Source organism: Lepisosteus platostomus, chromosome 6 (genome assembly GCF_059453375.1).
Source record: "Lepisosteus platostomus isolate fLepPlt1 chromosome 6, fLepPlt1.hap1, whole genome shotgun sequence".
In the NCBI taxonomy this organism is placed as follows: domain Eukaryota; kingdom Metazoa; phylum Chordata; class Actinopteri; order Semionotiformes; family Lepisosteidae; genus Lepisosteus; species Lepisosteus platostomus.
Genome location: NC_142616.1, coordinates 9375932 through 9389058, shown reverse-complemented (window position 1 = coordinate 9389058; position 13127 = coordinate 9375932). Strand labels below are relative to the sequence as shown.

The window sequence follows — 13127 nt, the reverse complement described above, 5'->3', positions numbered from 1 at the left end:
CTGTGATCTCTGGGATGTAAAGTCTCATCCTGGACTGGGACCCTGCCTCTGATCTCTGGGCTGTAGGGTCTCATCCTGAACTGGGACCCTGACTGTGATCTCATGGCCCTGAGTGCTAAGTGTGCAATGAAATACAAGGTTTTAGTAACATTTGATTACAGAGTAAAAACAGCTGTTCTTTGATTTGGTCTCAAAGGTCTTTAAATTTCCCTTTAAAAAAGCAGACAATTTTATGAGGCTGATGTTTGCTTAAGTTTTCAAACCTCAATAATAACACCCACAGAGAGGGGGAAGAAGCTCTCAGGAGCCCAGCAAGGCTGGGTCTGGTCAGCACAGAGATGAGTCACAGTTAAGAACCACCAGGTTGCTGGTGGACCAGTAGGTGGCGCTCTTCTCTCCGAGTCAGAGTTTTCCCTCGCCTCTGCCCCACTATGGTGACTCAAGGCACCACGCTGTGCCTCGGATGTGTCTGCCGATGACAGGTTAGACCCATGTCCAGACTTTCTCAACTCTAAATTCCAGTCTGGGCCCCGTGACACCTGACCTTCATAAACTTCCCTGCTCGCACTGGTGTGTACTGGGGCTGCTGGCGCAAGATGGCTTCCTTATCAATCCCTGGTGGGTGACGCACTTCGGAGGGGAAGAAGAGAAGAAGCTCTCCCATGTGTAAAGCACTTGGAGAACCCTTTGGGATGAGAAGTGTTAAGAACTATTAAGACAAAGAATTCAGTGTTTGCTGTGTGTAGGAGCGCTATGCACAAGCAGCGCCGCAGAAGAGCACTTGCACAGGGAGAGAGAGGGAGAGGGAGAGGGAGGGAGGGGCGGACACACCCTCACACGACACAGCCAGCTCTATGTGGCGCTGAACGGAGGCCAGCTGGGTGGCCCCGTCGTGGTTCCCCCTAGTGGGGTCCCTTTCCCCACCTACTTCATCAGGGTAATAGAACCCACTTCTACTGGAGAAGGGGGTGAGTGGGGGGGCGCTTTTTCTGCTGTTATGGGGATCATTTTCAAAGAGAAAAGGTTAGGGAAAAAAATAAACTTGCACCAAGAAAGGAGAGAGACGGAATGACAGAGGAAGCGAGAGAGTTCTCCATCGAGTGACACATTTCTGTGCGGGGTAGAGACGAGGAAGGGAGAAGAATTTGCTCGGAAGGAGACACAGAACACAAGGCGCTCCTGTCCCGGCGGAGAGGAGAGAGCGGGGGAGGAGAGGAGAGAGAGGTTAGCGCTCTGTGCTCAGACTGAGAGACAGGAGCGAGATTCTACTGTCCCGCACAGCCAAGTCGGAAGGCAGGCTCAGCGCCCACACACGCAGCTGACCGCTGGGGTATCTGTGCAAGCACAGGTACACCACCGTGTTTGTAGTGGTGCGTTTCCCCGCACGCAGGGGGCGGGGGAATTAAACTCCTGCAAAATGTGTGGAGCGATCCTGCAGAATTCCTGTTTTCTTTATTCCCTCTATGGGTTGCATGTGACAAAATAAACTTTTTTACAGGTTCCAGCCCGTACTCGGAACCAGCAGTGGCCGGTGAATTCGGTCCGTCCAGGCGGAACTGTGAACGGTATAGGTGTCCACCATGTCCCACTAGAACAGCAGCCGGAGAAATAGAAAAACGGCATAGGAAGGTGGTGGCGGCGGGGGTTAATAACAGCGCTCTGATTTCTCTGTTGGAGTCCGGTGGGGGGGGGAGAGGCGGAAGGGCGGTGATTTCTGTGGAAGCGGTCAAGGGCCGGACTGATGACACGCCCCCTTCCCCTGCCCGCGCTCCGCCAGCCGGCGGGCTGAAGCCGTCTCTTTTCATTAAAATACAGATAATAACAACAACAACGATTGCGTTTTCTGTCCGAGGGGTGTGATAGAAAAGACAGACAGGGCCATTTTCAAAACTTTCTTCTTCTTCTTCCTCCTTTTTTTTTTGAATTAGCTGTATTCTCCCCCCAAACAGATCCCAGCGAACCCCAGATCCCCGAGTTTACAGACTTTTACATTTGGTCACTCCCCGTTTTGCCCGCTGCTTAATGAGCCTGTACACGCTGGTGTCGTGCCAGAAGATAGCTTTCGACGAGTCAATATAAATAATAATAACATCAACAGCAGCTGCAACAACAACAACAACAACAACAACAACAACAACAACAACAACAAAAATAATAATAATAATAATAATAATAATGTGCGAAGGAACCAGGTTTATTTAGGGTGACCAGACGTCCTCTTTTCCCCGGACATGTCCTCTTTTTGAGACCTAAAATATCGGTCCGACCGGGATTTATACAATTCCCAGACTTGTCCGGGATTTAGTTTTGCTCGGTCCCCAGACCGTGTAAACAAACGTAGGGCCCACAGGTTTTCGTTCGTTCCACGCGTTACCGGTAGATGTTTTGAATTTACACGCAGCGTAGCTTGAAAAGGGTTTCGTGTGTGCGTTTCGTGGCTGTTTTATGGCTATGAGGAATAACAATGTTTAACTTGTTTCATAATATTTCAAAATGTTTTTTTTAAAAGTGATCATTTTTTGCAACCAATGAGGACTTCTCCCGTGTTGCGATGTTTTTTTCCTCAGATGTTAAGACTTGTTGCGTTAAAATGAAAAAAAAAACTAACGTTTAAAATCGGGCTGTATTTGTGTTTTTTTCCTTGTTTGCCATTATGGAAGAGAAATAGCAACCCTGCAACTGTTTAAAAGTTTACTAAGAAGTCGAATAAAAAAACTAGAGAGTTTAAATGGATTTATTTTAATTAGAAAAATAAAGATTCTTTAGTTTGGGGGCATGTGTCGAGTGTCGATTATCCCCTCCGTTTTTTGAAATCCAAAATCTGGTCACCCTAGTTTATTCCCTGCTGAAAAGAGAAGAAAAGAAACACAACGTTTCGGCTGTGGAGCCTTCTTCGAGTGTGTGATAAAGGTGTGTAGCTACAGTGTTATGGGATCCCCCGTCCATTTTTGTTTCCGAAACCTTCCTGCCCGCGAACACACGGGAGCCATTCCGGCTTGGAAGGAGATTCCCAGTCCTGTGCTCCCGTCTGTCTGCGTTTGCGTTTAACAAATTCGTCAGAAATCCGAGGGCAGGTCGCTTCGAGGGGACGGAGCAGACCCGGGCGAGGCGGCTCCGCCACCGCCCGGCGGAGCAGCGCCTTTTCCCCAGCGGCCCCGGGTCCGAGTTTCTGTCTCCGCCGGGAGCCGCGGCGCCTCTTCTCCTTTCAGGCCGGTAAGCCGCGGCTGGAGTTAGGCGAGCATCTGTAAAGAAAAAAAAAATTTGGAGGGGGGGGACCTTTATATATAAATAAATAAATAATAAAGCACACGGAGAGGGGAAAAAGTGAGCTGGAGTGTAACGGCTCTCGAAATGGACTGAGGCGCTGTTGTTCCAAGCAGAGGGAGGGGTACCGTCAGGCTGACATAATGCGGGGCAGACTCTCTCAAAATATACACTCGCGTCGACAGAAGAAAAAAAACAACTTCTGAGTCTGAGAGAGGGAAAAAAGAGGGAGGAAGGCGGCGGGAGAGAGCCGAGAACAGAGAGAGAGAGAGGGATAAAAAGAGGTAGGCTACAGTCGGGGGGGTGGAGGAAAGTTATAATGTCTCTCTTTTTCTCCGCTGAGCGTTTTGGAAGCCCGACAGCCGCAACGCGAGACGCGAAGGGGTGAGTGAGAGGCGCGGAGCCGGGGGGAAAGGAGAGAGAGAGGGGGGAGAAGGAGAAAGTCATTCGCGTAAGAAGACGGAGAGGAAAAAAAAGCCCCGCTAGAAACGAGCAGGACGAGGATGTAGCGGCACGGCCGGCAAGGAAAAAAAAAACGTCTCATGGTAAGTTGGTAAGTTTGTGTTGCTCTGCTGAGAGAGGTAGATAATGCGACGACGCACTCAATCGGAGCGTTCTGTGCCTGTGTGTCTGTCTGTCTTTCTTTCTCTTCGTGTATCGGTCACGCACGATCTCTCCTGGCCCGGTGCCGTTAGACGTTTCAACTTCCACGGATCTGGACACCTCGCGGGCGAGCTCAGTCATCAGGTTCGGGTTTTGTTTTGTTTTGTTTTGCCTCTCTGCCTCAGGGTTGAAAAGTTAAAAGAATTGGCCAAGAAAGAAACGAAAGCCGCATCTGTCTTTTGTTCTGAACGTGCATGGCATCGGGGCCAACGGGGAGAGGAGCTGAGCAGCCGCCGCAGGAGTCGGTTCAAGGTCTGGGAGTCGGACCTTCAGCGGGGTGTCGCGACAGCAGAGCCCCAGCCCCTCCCCCAGGACAAAATCTGCATCATGGCTGAAAAAAACAAGAGGCTGTGATTTTAATAATAATAGCCTGTCTCGCTTATTCACTGCCTTATAGCTTACTGATCCAAGGATGTCTTGCTGATCCGAGAAGTGATCCGAAGTTTTCTAACTGATCAGAGGATTTCTTACTGATCCAGGGATCTCTAACCGATCTGAGGGTTTCTTACTGATCCAGGGATCTCGTACCGATCTGAGGATCTCTTACTGATCCAAGGAATTCTAAGTAATTCCAAGGATCTCTTACTGATCTGAGGATCTCTTACTGATCCAGGGATCTCTTACTGATCCAAGGAATTCTAAGTAATCCAAGGATCCCTTACTGACCTGAGGATCCCTTACTGATCCAGGGATCTCTTACTGATCCAGGGATCTCTTACTGATCCAAGAATCTCTTACTGATCCAAGGAATTCTAAGTAATCCAAGGATCCCTTACTGATCGGAGGATCCCTTACTGATCCAGGGATCTCTTACTGATCCAAGGTTTTCTTAGTGATCCGAGGATCTCTTCCAGCAGTTTTTTGAAGGATCCCAGGGATGCCGCTGAGATCCCCCAGGGCCCTCTGCCCTGCACCCCCGGGGCAAGAGCGTCGCTCACAGAGGCACGGGGGCCTGTGGCCCCAGCCACGGGGGGACCGCGGTGGAGCACAACAAGGGGTGTAAGCAAGACAGACCTGATAACCTGGACGCCTCCCCTCTCCCTGACGCATCACTAAGCACGCGGCTGTGGGATCACAGGGCGAATTCCCAGGATTCTGATTCGTGTCTGGCTCTGCCCCGACAGACTCACTCATAGTGTTTATCGAAGATGCTGGCACTTCCATATTATTATTATTATTATTAATTATAATTCCTTACACTTATCTAGTGCTTTTTTAGACACACCACTCAAAGCACTGTACAGGTCGTGGGGAATCCCACTACCACCACCAGTGTGCAGCTCCACCTGGATGATGCTCCAGTACTCTCCCCACACACCAGCTCTCAGTTGGGAGGAGAGCAGAGTGATGAAGCCAGTTCAGAGAGGGGGGTTATTAGGAGGCCATGATGGGTAAAGACCAGGGGGAAATTTGGCCAGGACACCGGGGTTACACTCCTACTCTTTTCTAGAAACACCCTGGGATTTTTAATGACCACAGAGAGTCAGGAGCTCAGTTCTCCACCTCATCCTAAGGACACCGCCTTTTTCTCTGTCTGAGCTACCCTGTCCCAGCTTGTGGAGATGGCAGTTCCGCTGCGGTTTCCCAAGCCGGAATTCATTTCGGAACAGAGCCTGACAGGGATGTTAAACTGTGAACGAACCACCAGGGACCTGCCCGGCATGAGAGATGCCAGCTCCCACCGGTTGGGTGTGCTGTCCGCCCTGGACTGACCGCTTCAGTCCTCCCAGCTGAGGACCGAGGAAGAGAGGCCGGATTCCGCCGTGCGCTGGCGAGGTGGGAATTGGGGATCGGTGAATTGGAAAGCACATCCGGGAGACTTGGCGCTGGTCCCGGACCAGGGGCAGGATGCCTCGGACCCGCCAGCCACCGTTTCCAGATTCGGGAAACTTTTTCGATTCCCTGTGGATCCAGAAAGAGAGAGAGGGAGAGAAACGGAAGAGGCCACCTCCTGGTTCCCCACTGTGGCTCGGAGAAAAAGGAGCGGGAGAAGGGAGAGGAAAACCGCTGGACTACGAGAGGGAGAAGGTGTCACCTGGGATCGGAGGGCAGGAGGAGGAGGAGGAGGAGGGGGGCGAGAAAGATGGAGAAGCAGAAGGAGCTGTCTCCGGCTTGCTGGGACGAAGGAAAGGGAAGCAGAGAGCTAGGAGGACAGGGATGAGGACAGTGTGGGAGAAGGTTCTCTCTCCCTGTCTCGCTCTCTCTCGCTCCGCAGCTCGGAGGCCCCACGAAGGGGCCCAGACTGGGTGGAGTCCTCTGGCAGCAGCTCCTGCAGCGCAGGCCAGTTTGGTGTGGGAGAGACCCGGCGGTTTGGGTGATGCCGACTTTTCCGTGTCGGAACAGAAACAGAAGCTGGCGGCCGGGAGACCGAGAGGGAGAGAGAGAAAATGGAGAGAAGAGGAGAGAGAGAGGGGAAAGAACAGAGGAAACAGTGTGGAGGAGGTCTGGCAACATTTGCAGCTGAGCATGTAACGTGACTGGAGTTGCTGCTGGGAAACTCTGGCAGCCGTGCTAGCCTCATGCCTGCTTTGTCTTCTTCTTTCCTGTATTGTAAAAAGGGCTGGGAGACGTTTTAAGGCATCAGGTTGAAATCTCATCGTGAATGATTAACCAGCACACTCACTGTCACACCTGACTGTACTGTAGACACTGCTAGTGTCACTGCTGTCCCTCCTCTCACACTCACCCTGAACTCACCATCACACACACACACTGTCACACCTGACTGTACTGTAGACACTACTAGTGTCACTGCTGTCCCTCTCCTCTCACACTTACCCTGAACTCACCAGCACACACACACTGTCACACCTGACTGTACTGTAGACACTGCTAGTGTCACTGCTGTCTCTCCTCTCACACTCACCCTGAACCCACCAGCACACACACACTGTCACACCTGACTGTATTGAAGGAGGGGACAGGGTTCGAACTGGAAACCTCCTGCTGTTAAGCTGTGAGATACATCCCAACCCTACACAACGTCTGTCCTCAGCCTGTTGTGGTAGAATCCAGCTCTACACCTCCTGCATCTCAGACCTGCGTCGCCTCTTTGCAACTGGAAGAGAGGTGGAAGCATCCGTAAAATGTGTCGTGGACGTTCCTCCGGCCCGATTTTTCAACTGGAGATTTTTTGGGATTCAAGTCTCCTTGGGATCAGCGAGGGAGCCTGAGCCTGAGAATCGGCCTACCATCCTAAACAACGGATCCCACCCTCACCTCCCGTGGGACGGGGGCCAACCACAGCTGGAAAAAAAGCCCGGGATGACCAGGATGAGGTGGGAATAATCCCTCTTCTGCCAGGTCCACCAAACACCAGGAGGGGGTGAGGGAACGAATGGCTCCCATTCTGGGCCTGGAGAAATCATTCCGCTATTCCGAACTGTGGTCAAGGATGGGAAGCTAACATTTTATGGACACAATTTCCCTGATCTCTGAACTTTAGCATTTGTGCACAATCTGCTGCCCCAGTAGGAGTGATGGCACTGTGGCTCACAATCTGCCCACTGTGGCTGGAAGGTTGCCGATTCAAATCCTGTGGCCGGCAGAGGAATCCCACTCCGTGGGGCCCCTGAGCAAGGCCCTTAACCCCAGCTGCTCCAGGGGCGCCGTATTAATGGCTGACCCTGCACTCTGACCCCCAGCTTCTCTCCCTGTCTGTGTCTCTTATGGGGTCTGTGAAAAGACAAATTCCTAATGCAAGAAATTGTATATGGCCAATAAAGTGATGTTTTTAGAATCTGTGCTCTTGTGCCACTGCCTACACCAGCCTGCCTCTGTGTCTGTCATTGACCCCTCTAGGCCTCCTCCTCTCTCTCTCTCACAGCCTCCAAACGTGGAAACATCCCATCTGGTTCACATTGTGATTCTCCCTCTCCCCGTCTCTCGCTCTCTCCCTCCTGCTCCCTTTCTGCCCCGCCAGTGTCCTCCTTCTGCTCCCTGCCTCCGCCAAACATCTGGGAAGGCTCTCTGGCCTGTCCTCCAGCTGTTCTCTGTGAGAAACAAGCCCCAGGCGGCCTCGTTTCCTGTCCGGTCCTGCTCCCGTGGATCACAGCCCGGCCCGCTCACTCCTGGTCAGACTCATCTCCAGGCTGTGGGCGACTGGTGGGAGGGAGCAGGTGGTCCATTTGGGGGGGGGCGGTTTTGATTTCATACCTACATGCTGTCCAGTGGAGCAGGAGGTACGAGGCCATGAGACAGCCGGAGTTCTGCACCAACCACAGAGCCCCGTGCAAGGAGGTGAGGGGACAGCTGGTCGCCACCGAAAGGCTGCGGGTTCCCAGACAGGTCTAGGAAAGGGCGCAGCCGAAGGAATTGGACAACAAGCTGAAGGACCTCAACTGGATGGCTGTGCACCAGAGGCTGGCAATCAGAGGTTCTCTACAGACACTCGCTCACCGGGAACTCGCACTGCCCCCGGGACACGTGTTTCGTCGAGGAGACTCAGGAGCACCTGTTCTGGAGCTGCCCTTTCGCCAAAGCACTGTGGGGCAGAGTGGTCAAAATGATGTAACTCCTGGGAGCTGGAGCGGTGCTCAGTTACCAGTGCATCCTGCTGGGGCTGCCACCAACCGGACTGGACAAGGACGCAATTCCTGCTGTGGCTGCTGGTTGTGATCTCTGGGCTGTAGGGTCTCATCCTGGACTGGGACTCTGGCTGTGATCTCTGGGCTGTAGGGGCTCATCCTGGACTGGGACCCTGACTGTGATCTCTGGGCTGTAGGGGCTCATCCTGTACTGGGACTCTGGCTGTGATCCCCGGGCTGTAGAGTCTCATCCTCGACTGGGACCCTGACTGGGATCTCTGGGCTGTAGGGGCTCATGTGGGATTAGGATTAGGATCTCCAGTCTTGTCCTAGACTGTGGTGTGCTTATCGAAAAGATGTTATTTGTGGAACAGAGGACAGAGCTGGTCTAAGGCTCTGGTCTAGGAGCTGGTCAAGGAACTGTGAAAGGTGAGGAACACTCTCATCCGGCACAACGCAGAGTGGGGAGTGAGGGAGCTGGAGGAGAGGGTCCGAGCGCACCTCAGAAGGAGGATGAAGCGTGACGTCACCTAATGGGGCTTTTCCACGGCAAGGGAGCACTGGAGGGGACTGTGGCCCCTGTACAGGGACTAATGGACAAAAGCAAGTGGTAGGGCTTGGAGGGACTCTTTAATGGCACAAATCTGGCCCCATCATCCACTTGTACAGAGTGATAATGGACAATCACCCCTGTTCGGAAAGTTTTTATTGCACGTTAGGTTCATACCTTGTGCGAATGTTTACTGATTGTGAGAATGCTTTCTGTTGTGAGATGTTGTTTTGGAAAGAACATTTATTAAAAAACCCTACAAACCTGCATTCAGACAGAAGCCTGTCTGCTGTCGAATATATTGTGTTTATTACTGAGCAGGGCCGGATTGTGGTGTCTGTAGGCCCTGGGCGCTTTCACTGAAATATGCAAAAAGAGGGGGTCAACGCCCATTGAATGACATTGATTGACACAATGCACTTTAAACTCTTCTAATGCTAAACCAGTGATTGATGGAGCGAGTCGAGGGTCACCATTGCTTCGATACTTCAAGTTTCTAGAACAGCCGCTAGATCGGATTAGGATTATGGATTTGGAGCACCCAGAGTCGATCACAAGCATGTTGTTTCAGCTCATTTTTCATTAGCCACTAGTGTTTCCCTCCTTTGTAGGCCCTAAAAATGTCATAGGTCCTAGGCACTGTGTCAGGATTCTCTGTGATCTCCTCTCTCACTGTGTCTCCTGTCCTGCTGTGTGTGTTTATTACTGCGGGTTTCTCTGTGATCTCCTCTCTCTCACTGTGTCTCCTGTCCTGTTGTGTGTATTTATTACAGAGAGATTCTCTGTGATCTCCTCTCTCTCGCTGTGTCTCCTGTCCTGCTGTGTGTGTTTATTACTGCGGGATTCTCTGTGATCTCCTCTTTCTCACTGTGTCTCCTGTCCTGTTGTGTGTGTTTATTACTGAGGGCTTCTCTGTGATCTCCTTTCTCTCTCACTGTGTCTCCTGTCCTGCTGTGTGTGTTTATTACTGCGGGTTTCTCTGTGATCTCCTCTCTCTCACTGTGTCTCCTGTCCTGTTGTGTGTGTTTATTACAGAGAGATTCTCTGTGATCTCCTCTCTCTCACTGTGTCTCCTGTCCTGCTGTGTGTGTTTATTACTGCGGGATTCTCTGTGATCTCCTCTCTCTCACTGTGTCTGCTGTCCTCTTGTGTGCTTCTCCAGTCTCTGGCTCTGACACAATTGGTCAGTAAGCTGGAAGTCAGTCAGCTAGCTGAAAAGTGCTCTGTTCTTTTATGAAAACCTATTTCCTGTAATCAGTTTCAGATGATATGTAATGAGGGTGTGTGCACTTTGTTGGGGGGGGGGGGGGGGTCAGAGTTTTGGGCTCGGTTTCCATGACAACAGCCTTGCAGGAAAACAGGGTCTCCCCTGTGCTCAAAGAGGGGGGGGTGATGTGAAACCGAGCTGTGGGTTTGCACTCAGTACAGACCAGGCCAGTGTCACAGCACCCAGAGATGATTGCAACAGTTTCACAAGTCTTTTAAAACAAGAAACTTCTCCCTTAATGTTAGGTTCAGAACAGTGTTAATGTTCTGGAGTGTCCAGTCTGTCAGTGTGTCTGTATGAACCCCTCTCTCTCAGTGCAGTGTTAATGTACTGGAGTGTCCAGTCAGTCAGTGTGTCTGTATGAACCCCTCTCTCAGTGCAGTGTTAATGTACTGGAGTGTCCAGTCAGTCAGTGTGTCTGTATGAACCCCTCTCTCTCAGTGCAGTGTTAATGTACTGGAGTGTCCAGTCAGTCAGTGTGTCTGTATGAACCCCTCTCTCTCAGTGCAGTGTTAATGTACTGGAGTGTCCAGTCAGTCAGTGTGTCTGTATGAACCCCTCTCTCTCAGTGCAGTGTTAATGTACTGGAGTGTCCAGTCAGTCAGTGTGTCTGTATGAACCCCTCTCTCTCAGTGCCGTGTTAATGTACTGGAGTGTCCAGTCAGTCAGTGTGTCTGTATGAACCCCTCTCTCTCAGTGCAGTGTTAATGTACTGGAGTGTCCAGTCAGTCAGTGTGTCTGTATGAACCCCTCTCTCTCAGTGCAGTGTTAATGTACTGGAGTGTCCAGTCAGTCAGTGTGTCTGTATGAACCCCTCTCTCTCAGTGCAGTGTTAATGTACTGGAGTGTCCAGTCAGTCAGTGTGTCTGTATGAACCCCTCTCTCTCAGTGCAGTGTTAATGTACTGGAGTGTCCAGTCAGTCAGTGTGTCTGTATGAACCCCTCTCTCTCAGTGCAGTGTTAATGTACTGGAGTGTCCAGTCAGTGTGTCTGTATGAACCCCTCTCTCTCAGTGCAGTGTTAATGTACTGGAGTGTCCAGTCAGTCAGTGTGTCTGTATGAACCCCTCTCTCTCAGTGCAGTGTTAATGTACTGGAGTGTCCAGTCAGTCAGTGTGTCTGTATGAACCCCTCTCTCTCAGTGCAGTGTTAATGTACTGTACTGGAGTGTCCAGTCAGTGTGTCTGTATGAACCCCTCTCTCTCAGTGCAGTGTTAATGGACTGGAGTGTCCAGTCAGTGTGTCTGTATGAACCCCTCTCTCTCAGGGCAGTGTTAATGGACTGGAGTGTCCAGTCAGTGTGTCTGTATGAACCCCTCTCTCTCAGTGCAGTGTTAATGTACTGGAGTGTCCAGTCAGTCAGTGTGTCTGTATGAACCCCTCTCTCTCAGTGCAGTGTTAATGTACTGGAGTGTCCAGTCAGTGTGTCTGTATGAACCCCTCTCTCTCAGGGCAGTGTTAATGGACTGGAGTGTCCAGTCAGTCAGTGTGTCTGTATTAACCCCTCTCTCTCAGCGCAGTGTTAATGTACTGGAGTGTCCAGTCAGTCAGTGTGTCTGTATGAACCCCTCTCTCTCAGTGCAGTGTTAATGTACTGGAGTGTCCAGTCAGTCAGTGTGTCTGTATGAACCCCTCTCTCTCAGTGCAGTGTTAATGTACTGGAGTGTCCAGTCAGTCAGTGTGTCTGTATGAACCCCTCTCTCTCAGTGCAGTGTTAATGTACTGGAGTGTCCAGTCAGTCAGTGTGTCTGTATGAACCCCTCTCTCTCAGTGCAGTGTTAATGTACTGGAGTGTCCAGTCAGTCAGTGTGTCTGTATGAACCCCTCTCTCTCAGTGCAGTGTTAATGTACTGGAGTGTCCAGTCAGTCAGTGTGTCTGTATGAACCCCTCTCTTTCTTGCAGGGCTCAGAGGCAGTGGAGGACTGTGTCCAGGGGGCGCTGTCCTCTCTGTACCCCCCCTTTGAAGCCACAGCTCCCCCTCTCCTGGGCCAAGTCTTCTCTGTGCTGGAGGGGACCTATCGCCATGACGCCCTGCGCTACCTGCTGGACTACTTTGTCCCTGCCAAGAACCTGCTGCACAGACTACAGCAGCAAGCGTGTGTGAGTATGGTCCTGGAGTGGAGTACAGCACTGGTCTGGAATGGACTGGACAGGGCTGTAGCAGATCAGGGATGGGCCGGGAAGAGATTTTCAGGGCTGGTGTGTGAAAAGAGAGATAATTAATACTGAACATAATAGTTCAAGAAGGGAGCTGCGTCAGCATGCATAGGCTGTAAAGGAGCAGGTAAAGGTTTATTTCATGCTGAAAAGAGAAGAAAAGAAACAGAATGTTCCAGCTGTGGAGCCTTCAGGTGACATAAGAGAGAGGAGGTGGCAGAAACATCCTCTGTAATAAACATACACAATGGGACAGGAGACACAGTGAGAGCGAGAGGAGATAACAGAGAGTGCCTCCGTGATAAACACACACACAGACAACAGGACAGGAGACACAGCGAGAGAGAGGAGATAACGGAGAATCCCTCAGTAATAAACACACACAGCAGGACAGGAGACACAGTGAGAGAGAGAGAGAAAATAACATAAACACACAACAAAACATGAAGAAACAAAAAACAACAGAACGGGAGACACAGTGAGTGACAGGAGAGGTAACAGTGGGCAAGAGGGTGTTGACAAAGAGCTGTAGTCTCTCACATCTGAGAGCAGTCAGTGTTGCTCAATGCGTTGGAGCAGGAATGCAGTGTGTCCACAGTGAGCGATGACTCACTGCGGTAATGGTTTCCATATGTACTTTCCCAGACCAGGCCGAGGGAGAGAAGGAGAGAGAAGAGAGGGGGGGGGGGGGGCGACCAAG

The 13127-nt window shown here is 51.3% G+C and overlaps 1 protein-coding gene across 2 annotated transcripts in view; it reads left to right on the top strand.

The window, feature by feature from the left end:
- The first annotated feature begins 1004 nt into the window (after nucleotides 1-1004).
- The window catches only part of arhgef40 (Rho guanine nucleotide exchange factor 40), a 41464-nt gene continuing 29341 nt past the window's right edge, over nucleotides 1005-13127 (top strand). Inside the window, exons 1-2 of one of the 2 annotated variants that reach the window (XM_088634073.1) lie at nucleotides 1005-3809; nucleotides 12173-12370. In XM_088634073.1, coding sequence (XP_088490199.1) covers nucleotides 3807-3809; nucleotides 12173-12370 — 201 coding nt within the window. In that variant the 5' untranslated portion in view covers nucleotides 1005-3806. The remainder of the gene's footprint in view (nucleotides 3810-12172; nucleotides 12371-13127) is intronic. The other variant, XM_088634072.1, reaches the window with a different exon arrangement.